This window comes from Lissotriton vulgaris, chromosome 9 (assembly GCF_964263255.1).
Source record: "Lissotriton vulgaris chromosome 9, aLisVul1.2, whole genome shotgun sequence".
NCBI lineage: Eukaryota > Metazoa > Chordata > Amphibia > Caudata > Salamandridae > Lissotriton > Lissotriton vulgaris.
Window position 1 is genome coordinate 962,612,834 of NC_141697.1, and position 18,625 is coordinate 962,631,458.

The 18,625-nt window shown below is 47.3% G+C and overlaps 1 protein-coding gene across 2 annotated transcripts in view; it reads left to right on the plus strand.

Annotated features, from left to right (window-relative positions):
* Window positions 1–18,625, plus strand: part of HEMK1 (HemK methyltransferase 1, mitochondrial release factors N(5)-glutamine) — a 332,911-nt gene that overhangs the window by 41,118 nt on the left and 273,168 nt on the right. For both annotated transcript variants that reach the window (XM_086938813.1, XM_086938814.1), the window contains exon 2: window positions 1,891–2,291. In XM_086938813.1, coding sequence (XP_086794939.1) covers window positions 2,049–2,291 — 243 coding nt within the window. In that variant the 5' untranslated portion in view covers window positions 1,891–2,048. The remainder of the gene's footprint in view (window positions 1–1,890; window positions 2,292–18,625) is intronic.

The following is an 18,625-nucleotide window of genomic DNA, read 5'->3' on the forward strand; positions in this document are numbered from 1 at the left end:
GGATGCAGGCTGGTTAAAACCTTGTGCTAGCAAAGTTGACAGGGTAGGTTGTGAGGGCTAGGTACTGTGCTTGCCAGTTGTAAATAGAGCACAATTGTAAATAGAGCACAGTTGTAAATAGAGCAGCCTTATGCACTTGAAGCAAGTGGAGTGGTGTCATCAATTTCTCCCAATGCGGGCAAGACTGTGGGTAGCGCAGCTCGCTCCGCTCTTGGGGACCTTTGGGAGGAAAGAGCGTAAGGAAGCGGTTATGTGGTGGTTGCCTACAATCACCCACATAGTAGTAATGTGTACAGCAGCGAGCCTACTTTCTGTTGCACCTGCCACTGAGTGGAAGCTCACCGACCGCCCTGGTACCTATGACTGGAGTATTGGTTTGGGTGATTTGTTGTTGGAGTGCTGTTATTGTTCTGTATTGATGTCGCTGAAGGGCAAGCAGATGAAGGTAAACTGTTGACCTGATTAGGGGAAGGATGGCAGGGTTGTAAGAGAGACCAAATAACAATGGAGCCAATTTTTGGGGTAACCAAGAGGGTCTAGTCCAATGAGAAGGCAGGCTCGACAAGATGGTTTATGTGGGTTCTGCTGCAGGGACCACAAAGTGGTTAATGGGGTTGCGGTACAAGACCATAAGGACTCATGGCATTTCAAAAGTTTGTGCAGTTCAGAAGTGATAGGGATGGGAGTTCCTTAGGGGGGAGGCAGGCTGGTTAGAAGGTTGTGTTATCCCAGTTGACAGGGTAGATTGTGCAGCTCAGGAGAAGGGCTAGGTACTCTGCTTGCCAGTTGTAAATAAAGCAGCCGTATGCACTCCAATCAAACGCAATAGTATGATATTTTCCTGCCATTTGAAATTATTTTAAAAGTATATGCCACAACTCAATATTGAATTCTTTGGGGTGTGCACTCATTTCTCTGTTGCACACTCATTTCCCAAGACAAGGCGTGAACATTGTGCGTGCAAAAAACACACTTCATCCCCCAAAGGAAAAAGGGCATCATGTACGTGGCGATGGTATTAGTGCATACAAGCGCATACTTACTGCAGCCAGGTAAGGTCGGTCATCTGAGGGTGGGCATAGCAAATCAAGCATACCACAACTATTATCTTGCAACTCAGAGGACAATCTTGAACATCATTAGTCAGTCACCTAAAAGACTGCATCTGCACCAGCAGAGAGCAGATATTTGATAATGAAGTCCTCAGTACTCGCCGAGACTCTCAGACCTTCATACTAGCCCTTGCTGCAGATAAACACACCCCGACTACTGTACTGCGATTCAGCACCATATGAAAACGAATTCATATATCCTTCATTAGGCAGAGCACAACAGGAAAAATCCCCTAAGTAAATGTACTGTTTTAACAACTGGGCCTCTAGCGCTAGATCAGATGGTACATTGTCTTAGCTGTTAGAAAGGCATGGATTTAGGTCCTCCTAAAGATCTAGAGCTAGCTTCTCTGTATTTTCTCTGCTTCGTGTGACATTAGTGATATCCTGAGCACATACATTCTTACTCCATCTGAAAAAGCCAAGTTGCCTTTATGAGAGTCGATCTGCATTATGTTGCTGGTGGCAGGAGTAGATGAATGTTACAACATCTGGGAAATGCTGCTATTTGTTGGCTTGAATATTTGAACCCGAATTCTTGCCTACGCCCTTGTATCTTTGAGAACGACCAAATTAAAGGCATTTCCTTTTTCTTCAAAACCACCTTCATTTTCTTCCTCCGGTAAGATTTGAGGTCCCCATTGATTGCCATCTGTAAGGTCAAAATGAAGAATTTGAAGCCCATGTGGCTCTTTAATAGGAATTGTAGTATTGATCCATTTTCCTGGGATTTGCTTTACCTTAATAATTTTGACACTCTCTGTCCTTCTCTTTCTAGGCAATGGTGATCCAGTGAGCTGACAACTGTGCCACTTTGTACTACCTTCTCTGGAATTCTCCAGGTGCACTTGACCCAATAACAAGGTGCAGAAGCGCCCTCTGCCACCTGCTGCAGCCTGATCCAATTCAATCTAAATTAATGTCTCTTTTGAAACTATGCGGTTTCTCCTCATCCAGAAGATGGTGGGCTTGCTATTTGGATGTCGACCGCTTGGAGGTATCGCTTCTTCGAGATTCAGGCAGTCACTAACCTTTTATAGATTTAGGAGTGATGCAACTGTGCTGGTGGCTCCGCAGGACTTGGTCAAGCATTGGCAGCGAGTTTTCGAGGCTCATGGAATCCCAGAAGCCCAAGAGTCCAGCGAGTACATTGTATCATTTGTCCTTGGAGCCAAAACAGTTAAGTAAGAGTTCTGAGGGACATGGAGCAAGGAGGCCTGTAAAGCAGGAAGTCATATTAGGGATAGGTTTTCTGTATTTCTTTGGTCTCTGCCTCTTTCTCTCTGCTCTCTGTTATGTTATGTTCTCTCTTCATCTTTGTCTGTCACTCTCTCTACAGTCAGTCCTACAATGATAATAAACTGTGCCTTATTAAAATGCATCTCCTTCACCAATAACACAAATAATTGGTCTTATGTGCTTTTTGTATGGCTCTGGTACCAAAAGTGATGTACTTATCACAATGTATATAGTTAGTATTAATGTACATTTCATGTACGAAATAGTCTGCACCCCATATTGGCCCATGCAGTGTGGTTCCATTTCTGCAGCACTGAGGTGTCATTTCCATTTTTTAAGATTAAAATCTTAACTTTTCGTAATAAAACTGAAAATTGCTAATATCTGGTGTAAAAAGGTCAGGAGCGTTTTCATTGTACCCTTGAATAGACTACAAATGACTGTGTGTAAGATACCTTTTAATATTCTGAGTGACTCTGCCTGTCCATAGTGTTATATGCCTCAGTTTGTTTACATCTAATGACAACAATGTAGCAGGGTGGTTTGCAGATCTGTAGTTAACTGTAATCTTTCTTACCCCTAGCAGTTCTGTGTGGGATTAGTTTGTCCTCTCGAACTTTTGATTTGAAGTGTCCCGCCTAGGGTGGAAAGGCCTGCTTAGTCGGTTGTAGATTTGTGTTTCCGTTGAATTGCATAGGAATACTGTCCAGAATTATCCTTGTTGACCTGAGTCTTCAAGCTTCTATAGCTTTAGTAACATGAAAGATTTAGCTTACTGTAGTCAATCGTAACTTTGCTCTTTTTTTATTTTCTTAATCAATGCTAAGCCGGTCCATACATAATTACTTGTAGCTCTGAATTTCCAAATACTTCAGTGTTAGAGCTAGACTAGCTGGACTGACCAGTCCCCACTGACAGCCACTACTCTGAGCTATCTTGTCTTATTTGCCATTAATTAACAAGCCTGTCTTCACCAGAGTAGCCATTTTGCTTATTATAACAATTCTGCAGCTGTAAATCTGACAATTTTACTTTTAGCTATAAATGTCCTTGTTATGGATAGTAGAGTATGGAAGGTTAAGTGCCATTTTGAGCAGAATCAATAGTATTTATCATGTTCTGAATAATACAGGGATAACCCTTGATCATGCAGATACAGATAGCAGACTCTATGTCTGAAAAGAAAAACTGGTTAGAACACTTTGCCCGTCACCGTGAGGGTGGGGGGTAAACAGCCATTACAACGAGGCAGTTACAACGCAAGTCATTAGATCACATGCGTTACAAAGCATGCGATGTAACAACGTGTAGCCATTACTACGCATACTATTACATTGCATGCACTTTTACAACGCATGTGATGTAATGGCAAACCACACCGTTGTGAGGAAACTGAGGCTGTTCCATTTCCTCACAACAACGTGCACCACCATCAACATATATTCGGATAGGGTGGGATGTGATGGAAGGAGATTCAGAATCTTTCCTGGGAAAGGAAGAAAAGAATTCTGCAGTGGGTCATGCCTGGAAATGCGGACGCAAGGTAGTGTGTTTCTGCAGCTTGTTACAACAGGAAAAATGGAGAAAGTCTTTAGTATTTTGTGATTTAATTAAGTAGAGAGAGTGAACACTGAGTAATTGTGGTTAAATGGGAATGAGAGCAAAATATAACAGTGAGTAAATTTGGAATGACTTTCCCTAAGTGGCCATGGGTATGCCCTGACATGGGTCCCTTGCTCACTATGCCACTAGATACAAGCTAGCCTCGCTGCTGAGGGGTGAAACCCCGAAACTGGTCCCAGGATGCTTGTTTTTGGTCCAGGGAGGACTGTCTGTTCCCTTAGGGAGCATGATCAAGACTGATTTGCGTATGGCTGGGTCTAAACTGGAATGGCGTGCAAAAACACAATGGATTTACCCAATATCTGTGACTGGGGTGAATGTTTGATTGGTTAACATTCCGTCCATCATCTGTTATATTTGCACAATAAACTGGGGCAGAGGATTGGGAGATCACAGTATATTGATGTGACGTGTGGGAAGGCGGGGCGGTTTTGTGAGTTAACATTGTGCCATAGAAGCACTGAGGGACCATTGAGCATGCAGTAGATGCCTTTGTAAATGCTGCCATTCTACCCAGAATAAACTACTTTAATTACTTACCCGGCATAGATGCCAGCACAGAGAACCATCTCCTCTGTCAGCTAGTCTTGTGTGCCCTTGCTGTGTATGCACCCCCTACTGTTGTGTTGTGCTCCACTGCTCTGTGGCTAGGTTTGGATTTTATAAACACCATTATATGCATGTGTTCGAGGCATATGGGCTGCAGATGGTACATTATGAATAGATCGCCATCTGGTGTTGGGCTCGGATGATTGCACTTTGTTTTTCTCTTGGAGAGTCTTTTGTATCTTGGTGACTCCTCCCTTAGTTGGTAGTGCGCATGGGCATCGGCTCCATCCTTAGATTATTTTTTTCTGCCATCGGGTTCGGATGAAGATCGAGACGCTCCAGATCAAATTCAGAAGAAAGTGATTTTTCGGCACGTATTCCCTTTCCAATTCGACGGTATTGTTATCGAACGCGTTCTTTTCCATTCCGACGCGTTACAAATTTAAAATAGAAGAGAAAAACTTGGATCTACGTCGAAGAACAGGAGACCTTTCTCGACGCAGTCAAGCCCGGAGTCCATGGAAAGGACTCCATTCAAAAAATGTCCATCGTATGGTGCTAAGTTCCCACACAAGGACCTACACGAGGTGTGCAACCTCTGTCTATCGCCTGAACACGAATCCAGGGACTGCGAAGCCTGCGCAGCATTCTCCTCCAAGCTAACGATTAGAAATCGTCGAGCTCGAAGACACGAGGCTTCCAGAATGCAGGCGGAGGCAATCCCGGAGCTGTTCGGAGACGAACAAATCGAGGAAGAAGAGGACCAGTCGGGGTCGGAAGGGGACCAGTCGGAGGTTGAAGAACTCTTCGAGCAACAAACCGTGAGTGACGACGTCCCCTTACCGAAAAACCGACCCCGTGCGGTAACGACCCCGCCCTCGGGCCCGGTCAAACCGCTGAAAAAAGTTTCCGACGCCCCGCCCTCGGGCCCGGCAACGAAACCGAAACTGAAACCGAAGCACTCGGAATCCCACCATGTCGGATCCGAGAAAAGGGCGACATCGACTTCGGCACCGAGGCTACATACAAAGGAGAGCTCGGTATCGAAACATTCCATGTCGAAAAAGAAATATGATTTATCGCCCAAGAGACACTCAATACCCAAAAAGTCGGAATCGAGCAGACATTCGGTGTCGAAAACAGCAAGATCTGAAGATCAAAAACAAAAACAGCTCTCGGAACCAGGACCTTCGGTACCGATTCAAGAGCAACAAACAGATCCCAAACAAAAGATCTTGTTTATTGACCCACAAACTGGGAAAGTGTTCACGAAGAAGAGAAAGAGTGAACAGTCAGAAGATAAACCTCTTCCTTCAAAAAAGAGAACAATGGGGCCGAACATAACTCCTCCTGCTTCTCCTCGTCCTGGAGACACACCCTCTTCTCCTATTCCTCACAATAGGCCACATATTCCTACACCCTCCACACCAAGACCAGCTACACCTCAGTCAGAGGTAGACAGTGATATAGGGGAGGGAGAACCTCAAGGGGATGACGAATCTATCCCAGATGAGGAAGATCCATGGGAAAATTACGATGTAGGGTCAGATGAGGACAACGACCCAGAGCTATATCCCTCAAAGCCTTCACCACCTGATGATAACACAGGTTTTGTGTAGCTCATTAATAGGGCAGCAAAATATCACAAACTAGATATGCACACAGAACCTCAGAGAGAGGATTTCTTGTTAGAGACTCTACCTAGTGCACAGAGAACATCAGGTACTCTTCCTATGCTGAAGGGTCTTCTCACTCACACAGAGGAAATATTCGAAAACCCAGTGAGAGCCAGGGTGTTAAACCCAAGAATCGATAAAAAATACAAAGCGGCTCCAAAGGACCCAATATTTATTAGAGGGCATGTACCTCTAGATTCGCTGGTGGTCTCAAACGCTCGTAAAAGAGCAAACTCATTATCTACAGGAGAGGCTCCTCCACCAGATAAAGAGTCGAAGTTAATAGATGCATCAGGCAAAAGAGTAGCATTACAGGCAGCGAATAGCTGGCGTATAGCCAATACACAAGCACTACTCGCACGTTATGACAGGGCACATTACGATGAGTTAGAAAAACTTCTCACACATCTTCCAAAAGAACATCAGAAGAAGGCAGACCAATTAATACAGGAAGGTAAAATAATAACCAATACTTCCATTAAGTGTGCATTAGACGCAGCAGACACTGCAGCAAGGTCTATTAACACTAGTGTCATGCTAAGAAGGCACGCATGGCTTAGAATCTCAGGATTCAAACAAGAAGTACAAACAGCCCTACTGAACAAACCATTTGATCAAAAGACATTGTTTGGTTCAAGTACAGACGAGACATTAGAAAAGATGAAGAAAGATACGGAAACGGCTAAGTCAATGGGAGCATTGCAACAGCCAACACACAGAGGTTCCTTTCGTAGATCCACCTATAGAGGGGGCTCAAACACAGGAACAAATCAGCAATCCACATCTTTCACACCAACATCACCCAGAGGTAATTCAAGAGGTAGTTACAGAGGTAACAACAATAAGGGTAGAGGCCGCGGAAATAATAACAACCGCAACGCCTCAACACCAAAACAGTGACTTCATAGAACTCCCCCCAGACCACATAACACCGGTCGGGGGACGTCTATCACAGTTCCTACCTGTCTGGGAAAACATCACTTCAGACAAGTGGGTGAGACAAATTATCCAACATGGTTATTGCCTAGAACTCACAGCCACCCCACCAAACATCCCTCCCAAACAGCGTCCAATGAGTCAGGATCATCTGACATTGTTAAGAGAAGAAGTGCTAGCACTTCTACAAAAGCATGCAATAGAGAAGGTCCCAAAGGATCAACAAGGAACAGGAGTATACTCTCTATACTTCCTGATCCCCAAAAAGGACGGGTACCTACGACCAATATTAGACCTCAGACCTCTCAATGCTTACATAAATTCGGAGCATTTCCACATGGTCACGCTCCAACAAGTACTCCCTTTACTGAAGAAAGGGGACTTTCTTTCTACACTGGATCTAAAAGACGCTTACTTTCATATCCCAATTCACAAAGCCCACAGAAAATACCTAAGGTTTGTGTTAGAAGGACAACACTACCAGTTCAAGGTCCTTCCGTTCGGTGTCACAACAGCACCGAGAGTTTTCACAAAATGCCTAGCTGTGGTGGCAGCACACCTAAGAAGACAACAAATACATGTCTTCCCATACTTGGACGATTGGCTAATAAAGGCCAAATCAAAGGAAGAATGTCTTCACAACACACAGAAGACAATTCAATTGCTGCACCACCTAGGGTTTACGGTGAACTACAAAAAATCACACCTGCAACCAAACCAGATCCAGCAATACCTGGGGGCTACAGTAGACACAGAAAAGGCAATAGCATACCCCAACCCAATCAGAGTACAGACAATGGTCGGGTTAATACAAAGATTTCAACCACAACACTCACTACCAGCACGAGTGTTTATGCAACTATTAGGCATGATGCCCTCTTGCATACTGCTAATACCACATGCCAGACTACAAATGCGCCCACTACAAGAGTGTCTAGCGACACAGTGGAATCAGGCTCAAGGTCAGATTACAGATCTGGTGTTGGTAGACGACCGGACGTATCGCTCTCTGAAGTGGTGGAACACAGAAAACATTTCCAAGGGACGGTCGTTCCTAGAGCCAATTCCACAAGTAATAATAACAGCGGACGCATCGCTCTCCGGATGGGGAGCGCATATGGACAAATACACAGTACAGGGGAAGTGGAGTGCGCAGCAAAAGAAACTGCACATCAACTACCTAGAACTACTAGCAATATTTCTAGCACTAAAAGCTTTCCAAATGCAAATAACAAACAAGGCAGTCCTGATCAGAACAGACAACATGACTGCAATGTATTATATTCAAAAACAGGGGGGACACACTCTCTCCAACTGTCCAAACTAGCACAGGACATATGGAGATGGGCCATTCCTCAAAAGATCTACCTGTTAGCGGAACACCTACCAGGAATTCAAAATCAAATAGCAGACATCCTAAGCAGACAGTCAGAACAAGTTCACGAATGGGAGCTGCACGACCAAATACTACAGCCATTCTTCCAAAAATGGGGGCAACCAGAGATAGATCTGTTTGCAAATCATCAGAACGCAAAATGCAAGCAATTCGCATCCAGGTACCCACACCAAAGGTCCCAGGGCAATGCACTGTGGATAAATTGGTCCAACAAATTTGCTTACGCGTTCCCTCCTCTACCACTAATTCCATTACTGGTGAGAAAACTGCAGCAACACTCAATGACAATGATACTAGTGGCACCCACGTGGGCTAGACAGCCGTGGTTCACCACGCTGCTACAACTCTCACAAGTACCACATCAAAAGCTAAGGTTATTACCCATGCATCTTACACAGAACCATGGAGAAATAATGCACCCAGATCCCAAACAACTGAACCTAGCGATCTGGCTCCTGAGGTCATAGAGTTTGGGTATTTAGATTTACCACCAGAATGCATGGAAATCATTAAACAGGCAAGACGTCCTACCACCAGAGCATGCTACGCAGCAAAATGGAAGAGGTTTGCTATACACTGTAACAGCAAGCACATCAACCCTCTGGACGCATCCACTAAACAAATCATTTGCTATTTATTACACTTACAGCAATGTAACCTAGCATATACCTCTATCAGGGTTCATCTAGCAGCCATAGCGGCGTACCTACAAAACAGGCAACACCTGTCACTGTTTAAAGTACCAGCAATAAAAGCTTTCATGGAAGGACTCAAAAGAGTCATTCCACCAAGAAGACCACCTTCCCCAGTCTGGAATCTCAACATAGTGCTTACCAGACTAATGGGGCCACCCTTTGAACCTATGCATAGGTGTGAAATACAATTCCTCACATGGAAGGTAGCCTTCCTCATAGCTATCACGTCACTTAGAAGAGTAAGTGAACTGCAGGCTTTTACGATTCAAGAACCATTTATGCAGCTACACCAAAATAAAGTGGTTCTTAGAACAAACCCAAAATTCTTACCAAAGGTTATTTCAGCATTCCACATCAATCAGTCAGTGGAATTACCGGTTTTCTTTCCAAAACCACAAACAGTAGCGGAAAGAGCCCTACATACACTGGATGTTAGAAGGGCCATATTGTACTATATAGAAAGAACACAAACTTTCAGAAAGACAAAACAGCTATTTGTTGCGTTTTCTCCCACACATAAAGGCAATCCCATCTCCAAAGCGGGCATTGCCAGATGGATTGTAAAATGCATTCAGATATGCTACTTAAAGGCAAAGAGAACATTAACTGTTCCTCCTAGAGCTCACTCTACACGTAAACTAGGAGCATCTATGGCATTTCTGGGAAACATTCCACTAGATGACATATGCAAAGCAGCTACCTGGGTTGCACCGCACACCTTCACAAAACACTATTGTGTAGATGTGCACACAACACAACAAGCTAGAGTGGGACAAGCAGTATTAAAAACATTGTTTCAGACAGTTGCAACAGACACGGGCGACCACCGCTAGGGAGAGAACTGCTGTATAGTCTATTCATAATGTACCATCTGCAGCCCATATGCCTCGAACGGAATATGCTACTTACCAGTATGCATCTGTTCTTGGCATAGAGGGCTGCAGAGTGGTACATGCCCTCCCAGCCTCCCCGGAAACCTGTGTCTGTTCCAACATTATCTTATTTAGATACACTTACATGGGCACTCTTATCTGTATTCTACTATACTACTCCATCTAACCCTACTATGGCAAAACAATCTAAGGATGGAGCCGATGCCCATGCGCACTACCAACTAAGGGAGGAGTCACCAAGATACAAAAGACTCTCCAAGAGAAAAACAAAGTGCAATCATCCGAGCCCAACACCAGATGGCGATCTATTCATAATGTACCACTCTGCAGCCCTCTATGCCAAGAACAGATGCATACTGGTAAGTAGCATATTCCTTTCTTCTTCATTTTTTGAGTAGGTGGTATAAGAGTGCTTAATATGACATAGCATACTTCAAAGATTATAAGCAAGCAAATGGTGAACTCCTGAGCTCTCTAGCTAGGTTTGCACTACATAAATAACCTTATATCTGTGTTTGTTTTCTCATTCATAGTTCGGTAAAGTGGTATAGTAGGATACAGCATACTATACAGACTGTAAGCAAGCAAATAGCGAACTCCTGGGGGCATGCAGGAGATTAACAAGGATTCAAAACATAAAATTGCGGCTGGGAGAGAGAGACTACAAGACCATTATAGGCATGAAATAGAAAGCGATGCTAGAGCCCAGCTGAGAAGCACTGGTGGAGATAAAGTACAGTTAAGAATTGAAGAGATTATGGAAAGGGATTTACAATGGGTTATTAGTCAAGTCAAGTCAGGTGATTTATATAGCGCGCTACATACCCAGAGGGTCTCAAGGCGCTTGAGGAAGGGTGGGGAATTACTTGTCGAATATCCAGGTTTTAAGTTGCTTTCTGAATGTAAGGTGGTTCTGAGTGAGGCGAAGGTGAGTGGGAAGTGAGTTCCAGGTTTTAGCTGCCAGGTAGGAGAAGGATCTTCCTCCCATGGTGGTTTTGTTGATGCGAGGTACAGCAGCAAGGGCTTGGTGGGAGGAGCGTAGCTGGCGGGAAGGGGTGTAGAAGGAAAGTCGTGAGTTGAGGCATTCGGGTCCAAGTTCGTAGAGTGCTTTGTGTGCGTGGATTAGGAGGCGGAAAGTAATCCTCTTGTTAACGGGGAGCCAGTGGAGGTTTTTCAGGTGTCCAGAGATGTGGTCTTTACGCGGGATGTCTAGTATGAGTCTGGCAGAGGCGTTCTGGATGCGTTGGAGTTTTTTCTGGAGTTTTGCGGTGGTACCGGCGTATAGGGTGTTTCCGTAGTCCAGGCGGCTCGTGACCAGTGCGTGGGTGACCGTTTTTCTAGTTTCGGTGGGGATCCAGCGAAATGTTTTTTTGAGCATGCGAAGAATATTGAAGCAAGAAGATGAGACGGCGTTGACTTATCTGTTCATAGAGAGTGAGGAGTCCAGGATGACACCTAAATTCCGTGCGTGGTCCGTCGGGATGGGTGCTTTTCCAAGGGCCTCTGGCCACCAAGAGTCATCCCAGACAGAGGGGGAGGTACCAAGGATAAGGACTTCAGTTTTGTCAGAGTTCAGTTTTAGACGGCTGTGCTTCATCCACTCGGCTACTTCTTTCATTCCTTCATGTAGGTTGGTTTTGGCGGTGTTGGGGTCTTTGGTGAGTGATAGTATCAGTTGAGTGTCGTCGGCGTAGGAGGTGATGTTGAGGTTGTGTTGGCGTGCGATAGCCGCGAGGGGGCTCATGTATACGTTGAAGAGGGTGGGACTGAGTGAAGATCCTTGTGGCACACCGCAGATGACTTCGGTAGCTTCCAATTTGAATGGTGGAAGGCGAACTCTCTGAGTTCTTCCGGCAAGGAACGAGGTGATCCATTCCAGTGCTTTTCCTTGGATTCCGATGTTTCTGAGGCGTTGTATTAAGGTGCTATGACAAACTGTGTCAAAGGCTGCGGAGAGGTCGAGGAGGATGAGGGCGACTGTGTCTCCGTTGTCTAGCAGAGTTTGAATGTCGTCTGTTGCTGCGATGAGTGCGGTCTCAGTGCTGTGTTTGGCTCGGAAGCCGGACTGTGAGGAGTCGAGTGATTTGTTGGTTTCGAGGAAGGCGGCGAGCTGGTTGTTGACAGCTTTCTCGATGACTTTGGCCGGGAATGGAAGGAGCGAGATGGGGCGGTAGTTTTTGAGTTCGGTGGGGTCAGCTGTGGGTTTCTTCAGAAGGGCGCTGAGTTCGGCATGTTTCCAACTTTCCGGGAAGGTGGCGGAGTTGAGGGAGCAGTTGATGACGTCTCGGAGGTGCGGTGCTATAATGGAGTCTGCTTTGTTGAAGATGTGGTGAGGGCATGGGTCTGTGGGGGATCCTGAGTGGATAGAGTTCATCAGGCGGATGGTGTCCTCAGTGGAGATTGGGTTCCAGTCATTGAGGATGTTCAAGGGGGTGGGGGTCCTGCAGAGGGTTGGGTGGGTTGGTCTTCGGGTCGGTTGTCGAAGCTGTTGTGGATGTCTGCAATCTTGTTGTGGAAGAATGAGGCTAGGGAGTCGCAAAGGGCTTGAGAGGGGGTGATGTCGTTGGAGTTGGCTGAGGGGTTGGTAAATTCCTTGACGATGTTGAATAATTCCTTGCTGTTATGGGCGTTGCTATCTAGTCGGTCCTTGAAAGCGGCTTTCTTGGCATTCTTGATCAGTTGGTGGTGTATACGGGTGGCGTTTTTGAAGGTGTCCTTGGTGCTGGTGTTTGGGTCTTTTTTCCAGGCCTTCTCAAGGGAGCGACAGAGTTTCTTAGATTTCTTAAGATCATCGTTGAACCAGGAGGCCTTCTTGCTGCCTATTTTGATTTGATGTTTTTTCAACGGTGCTAGGATGTCGGCGCTGTTGGATAGCCATTGGGTGAGGTTAATGGCTGCTTGGTCGGGGTTTGAGGAGTGGGCAGGGGGGTTTTGAAGAAGCGATGAGGAGATCTGGTCGATGGTGATTTTGTTCCAGTTTCTTCACAGAGTGGGTTGAGGATGGTTGTTGGTTGTGGTCTTGTTGTAGGTAAAGTGAACGCAGCTGTGGTCCGTCCAAAGGAGATCTGTGGTGTGGCTGAAGGAGACATGTTTGCTGGAGGTGAAGATAGGATCGAGTGTGTGACCTGCGATGTGGGTGGGGGTAGTGACAAGTTGTTTAAGTCCGAGGTTGGCGAGATTGTCCAGAAGGGTGGTGGCGTTGCGGTCGTTGTTCTTTTCAAGATGAAAGTTGAGGTCTCCCAAAAGAATGTAATCCTCGGAGGGGAGGGCGTGTGGGGTGATGTCCGTGATATCCTCACTGAATTGTGCACGGGGTCCTGGTGGCCTGTAGAGGAGGGTGCCTCTGAGTGTGGTCTTGGGGTCGATGTGGATCTGGAAGTGAAGGTGTTCAGTGTTGGCGAGATTGACGTCTGAGCTGGTTGAGATGCGGATGGATTTCTTATGGACGATAGCGATGCCTCCTCCTGTTTGCTCGGTACGGTCCTTACGGATGATCTTATAGCCTTCCGGGATGGCAATGGTGATGTCTGGGGCAGAAGAGGTGTTCATCCATGTTTCTGTTAGGAAGGCGACATCTGGAGAGATGGTGTCTAGTAGGTTCCAGAGGTCGATGGCGTGCCTGTGGACTGAGCGGGTGTTGAGCAGGATGCATTGTAGGTGGTTGGTGTCAGGTATTTGTGTTGTGTTCGTTGATGATACGTCGTTCTTGGTGCCGTCGAACTTGCAGGAGTAGCAGGAGAAGGGTCCATGGATGTGTCCGGGGGCGGCTTGGACGCAGTTGGGGAGTCGGACGGGGTTTAGGGCTAAGAGGGTGGAGGCGTCGTATGAGATGCGGGTGGGGTGGGGGGTACAGGGGCCAGGGGGTCTGGCGCTGGGCGCGGTCCAGGCGCGGACGGGCGTAGACGGGCTTACCTTTGGCGCACCTTCGGCGCGCAAGGGGCGCGATCGCTGCACGTGAACGCTGCGCGCAAGAGCAACTGTCATATGTGGGTGGTGGAAGGGGAGGGGCGAAGGAGGGTTAGCTGGGAGGCGGGGCGGGCTGTGGAGGAGGTGCTACGAGGCAACAACAACAATGAAGATGGCGGCCCTCGCGTAACTCGAGGTAGGCAGGGTCACCAAATGCACAACAATGGCTGCAGACTAATAAGGCAATGCGGCGTGCAGTACAGTATACAGTATGCAAAGAAACACACCCAATACAATGAAAAAAGCAAATTATGCGGGCTTCAGGCACAGCGCAGCGGTAAAAGTATTAAAAGCGATGCAAAATGGTGTAATTGCAATCTAGAGGCACTCGCGCTATAGCGCTATCCAATTATGAGGCGCTATGCAGCTTTTGGCAAAGTTAGAGTAGGAGGCAGGAAGCGCGGTACGATACCAGGCAGGAGCTCTTGTGGGGGAACGACCACTTCTGAAAGCGCCAGAGGGGTCACAGCGCTAGCGAGGCTAGGAGCGAGATGTGTAGTCCGTGGGAAGGAGGGTCAGCTGGGAGGCGGGGCGGGCTGTGGAGGAGGTGCTACGAGGCAAGAACAACAATGAAGATGGCGGCCCTCGCGTAACTCGAGGTAGGCAGGGTCACCAAATGCACAACAATGGCTGCAGACTAATAAGGCAAGGCGGCGTGCAGTACAGTATACAGTATGCAAAGAAACACACCCAATACAATGAAAAAAGCAACAATGGCACAACTCTATTTTATCTATAAGGGAGCAGTTGTCTTCTAAAACAATGAATGAGAATCACTAGTGGATTGATAGTGATAATATTGAACATCTGATAGAGACTACTTGCCGCAGATCCCTTACCTTAGAATATTCCCCAGGCATCAGACTGGATCTGGAAACATTTGATGAGCAGTATCGCTGCGTGCAGGTTGGTGGCATTGGTCGGATCTGCATGGCAATGGAAATGGCGTGCGTAGTGCCTATATAAGCACCACTCCAGAGTGCTGCTATCAGTTCTTTTGTTTCTGCACCAATCAGTGCAGATCCAGAGAGAGTTACCCACACTCACTTTTTGACTGATCTTTTTGCAACCTTTTCACTGGTATTATTTTGAGACTATGTCTCCTGGTGTGAGGATGTTCCCCAAAAAGACCGGTTTCAAACCATGCGGCGCCTATCATCACCAGATGTCGATTACGGACCCGCATTTGGTTTTCCTTTAGTGTTTGGAGTGCGATCACGATACCAAGACATGCAAGGATTGCTGCGCCATGCATCCAAAAGTATTGAGGGAGCAGTTCTTCTACCTAGTCACTGACTGACCCTGCAACATTCCAGATCTCGGTCGGGAGGAAGGTCCGGAGATTGTTCATGGAGCCGTACCTGGCAATCTTTGTCTCACTCTAAGTCATTGGGAAAGTCAAGCAAATCCCACAAGAAAAAGAAGTCTTTGCCACACAAGTCTTCGGATGAGTGCGGGCCATTGGCACTCTAGGCCTAGATCTGTGATGGAGCCTGCACCTGGGCCATCTCCCACCTCCCTGGGTTTCCGGAAGCCTGAGTGTCCTCGTGTTAGACCTGTCTGACTTTTTGCGTAGTCCCTCCAATTTATTATTTATTTTGTCCCCTTTTTGCCCCTCATACCTTTTTATTAATTTTTGTGTCCACTAGCTTTTTCAAGGTGTTGGTCAAGGGGGATAGTTGTTCTTTCACCCTCGTAGTTTTTCACCTCAGGCCTAGAGGCCTTTTCTGACAGGAATATAGTTGGAGACACAAAATGGTGGCTACCAACTGTCCCAACTGGCAAACCTAGAACCTGTCCCATAGAGTAGAATAGGGCATTCCAGAACCTTCTGGTCCCTTCTGGACCTCTGAGGGTCAGCCTATAAAAGGCGGAATGCTGGACAGCCATTTTGTCTTGCAGAGTGGGCTGGCTGGAGGACAGGCTGTAGCGGAAGGTGGGGGTAGGAGAGTCAAAGGGTTGACCTCCCAGACTAGGGACGCTCCTTATTGATTCACTACCCGACCTCCCTTTGGTTATTTGACCTGACCCCGCCGGGTGAGAAATCCCAGAGACCCTGGGCACCAATTCTCCCCTGGTCCCAGTATAAGGCGTGGGTGAGTGAGACTGTTTCTGAGGGAAGCCGTTTTCCCCCCCTCCTACCCAGTAGGAACAGAGGCTTTAGGGCGGAATTTGAGGGAAGTGACTCCAGGATACTTATATTATCAGCTAAAGGGTCTGTGAGCAGGAGAGGAGTCAATCGCCATAAAACTCAAGACTATTCCCCCTTTCCCCGTTACCTGGGGCAGCCTTGCCAAGGAGGAATTGAAGTGACTGTGGTAGGGCTGGAAACGTGTCCTCAGCGAGGCGCCACAGAGTGCACTGGCCGCCTGAATCAGCCCACCTACGTTGCCCTGTATCCGGTGGCTGCGGCGGGGGAATTGTGAGGAGAAGTGCCCTTTCTCTTTCCTGGGTTTGAGTTAGTGCTGGCCCTGCCAAAGGAACGTGTCTGCTGGCGCGTGGGGGCGGGACCGGAGGAGGCAGTCCCAGTGAACCGAGCAGACTCCGTCCTGAGCCGCTGTTCTCCCGCGCATGCCCGGTCGCGCCGCTCCCCTTGAGGAAGGTGGAGGCGGGACCCGACGGGGAAGCGCCGGGAGCCCAGCAGCGGCTGAAGAGTGTTGTTGTATCATCTCTCCCCCGCTCGAGCGCCTCACGGAAGAGCTGGCGCAAGCGGGAGGGGAGAGCTGAGGAGCCCAGCAGCGGTTTGAAGGCATTGCGGAAACCTTCTTTCCCTGCTCGAACGCCACACGGAGTGCTGGCTCGAGCGGGAGGGGGGAGCTGAGGTGCCCTAGAGGCTGGCGAGCCTTAACAGCGTTCGGCTCCTTTGTCCTGCCGGATAACTTCCCCCTTCCTCTGGTGAATCAAGGCCCCAACCGACACTTCTACCACAAGTAAGGAGGTGATTCATAAGGGGAAGTGAGACATAGCCAGTACTTAAGCCGAGAATCTGATCCAAAGTGTACAGCGCCCATGAGGAATCCCTGAAGGGGCTACACTGAAAGTTGTTTTATGTGGAATACCCAGACCGGCTCATTGCCTACAGTAGGTCATTTCTCCAGAAGAGCCAGTCTAGGTTTGGAAGTAGATACTGAGGATAGAAGCAGTGGCCAATGATGTTGTGCTGAGAGTACCTGCTGATTAAGTGGGGGGAAAAGTTCCTCATAGAGGCTGTTGGCGCTTATGTAAAAGTCTAGGATAACTGAAACCTCTCATTGAATGTGTACCTTTTGAGTGAATAGAGGTGCTGAGGGGGAAAGGTATAGAATCTCATAGAAGTTAAATCTAACCAATTTTGGGAGTCTAATGTAATGAACTGTTGATACTGTCTAATGAAAAGTTAGCGTTACTGAAAGTATTATTATTAATTTTCAAGACAAACTGTAATGTACTAAACTGTGATTTCTAAAGACAAGAGAGCAAATACTATTTTTATAAACAAGCTCGTATTTTTCCAACACTGGTGTAGCGTCCTTTTTGGGTGTTATTGCGTTGATTTACTGCTGGTGGTTTGCAACCTTCACACATGTGCCTTTAGTGAATGTGTCTTACCCTAGGCCAGGCTACCCTAGGTGACCTGACATCCCAGGTTCCAACAAGTTGGTGTCTAGCGGTGGGATCCTGACTGTGGTTACAGCTACTCAGTAGTAATTGAACGTAATACACTAGCCTACACCAGGAGTTTTCTCCTAGCGGCCCTCCTAATTTGTCCTTTTGCTTTTCCAAATTTGTTCCTGGTGGTGGGGCGGTGGTGGCTTTAGGTTGCCCCTGCAACTCTAATTTCCTGGTGTGTATAACTTGGTATTTCCTGTTGTAAAATGGAGTTTGCACTAGAAAACCTAGATACCTATTCTGTGGCTCAGCTGAAAGAGTTCTGCCAGCAAATGGGGGTATTTTTCAAGCATGGTGCCAGGAAGGGGGAACTCCAGACCAGTCTAAGTGCTTGGGTGGAGGCACACAAAGAAGGAAAGGAGGAGGATGAAGGGGCAGACCGGGACACAGTGGTGGAGATAGATGGGTTATTCCACTCTGAGGGGGAAAACTTACTCCCAGGACCAGTGCCCTACTCCAGGAGGGGCAGTAGCGCCTCTGGGGGAAGCTTAACTGAAGCCGAGCTCACTGATAGGAGGGAAAAAAGGCAATTGAGATGGGAGTTGGCTAAGCTGGAGCAGGAGAAGGAGGAGCGGAGGATGGCCCATGAGTTCAGGTTGAAGGAATTAGAACTCCAAAGCCTGCAACGGGGGTCCTCTCCTGAAATGAATGGTGGCAGCGAATCAAAAGAGACAGCCAGGGAGTCCAGACCCTATTTACCAAAAGACCTTATAGCTAGCTTTAGTCAGGGGGACAACATAGCCAAGTGGTTGGCTGCCTATGAGGTCTCCCTAAGAGCCCATGGGGTGCAGGAGAAGCACTGGGGGGGGGGGGGGGTGGGGGGGGTTGTATAAGTACATGCCTCCTGCTGGTCGGGACACCTTGCTGGATCCAGAGGAGCAAACCAACTACC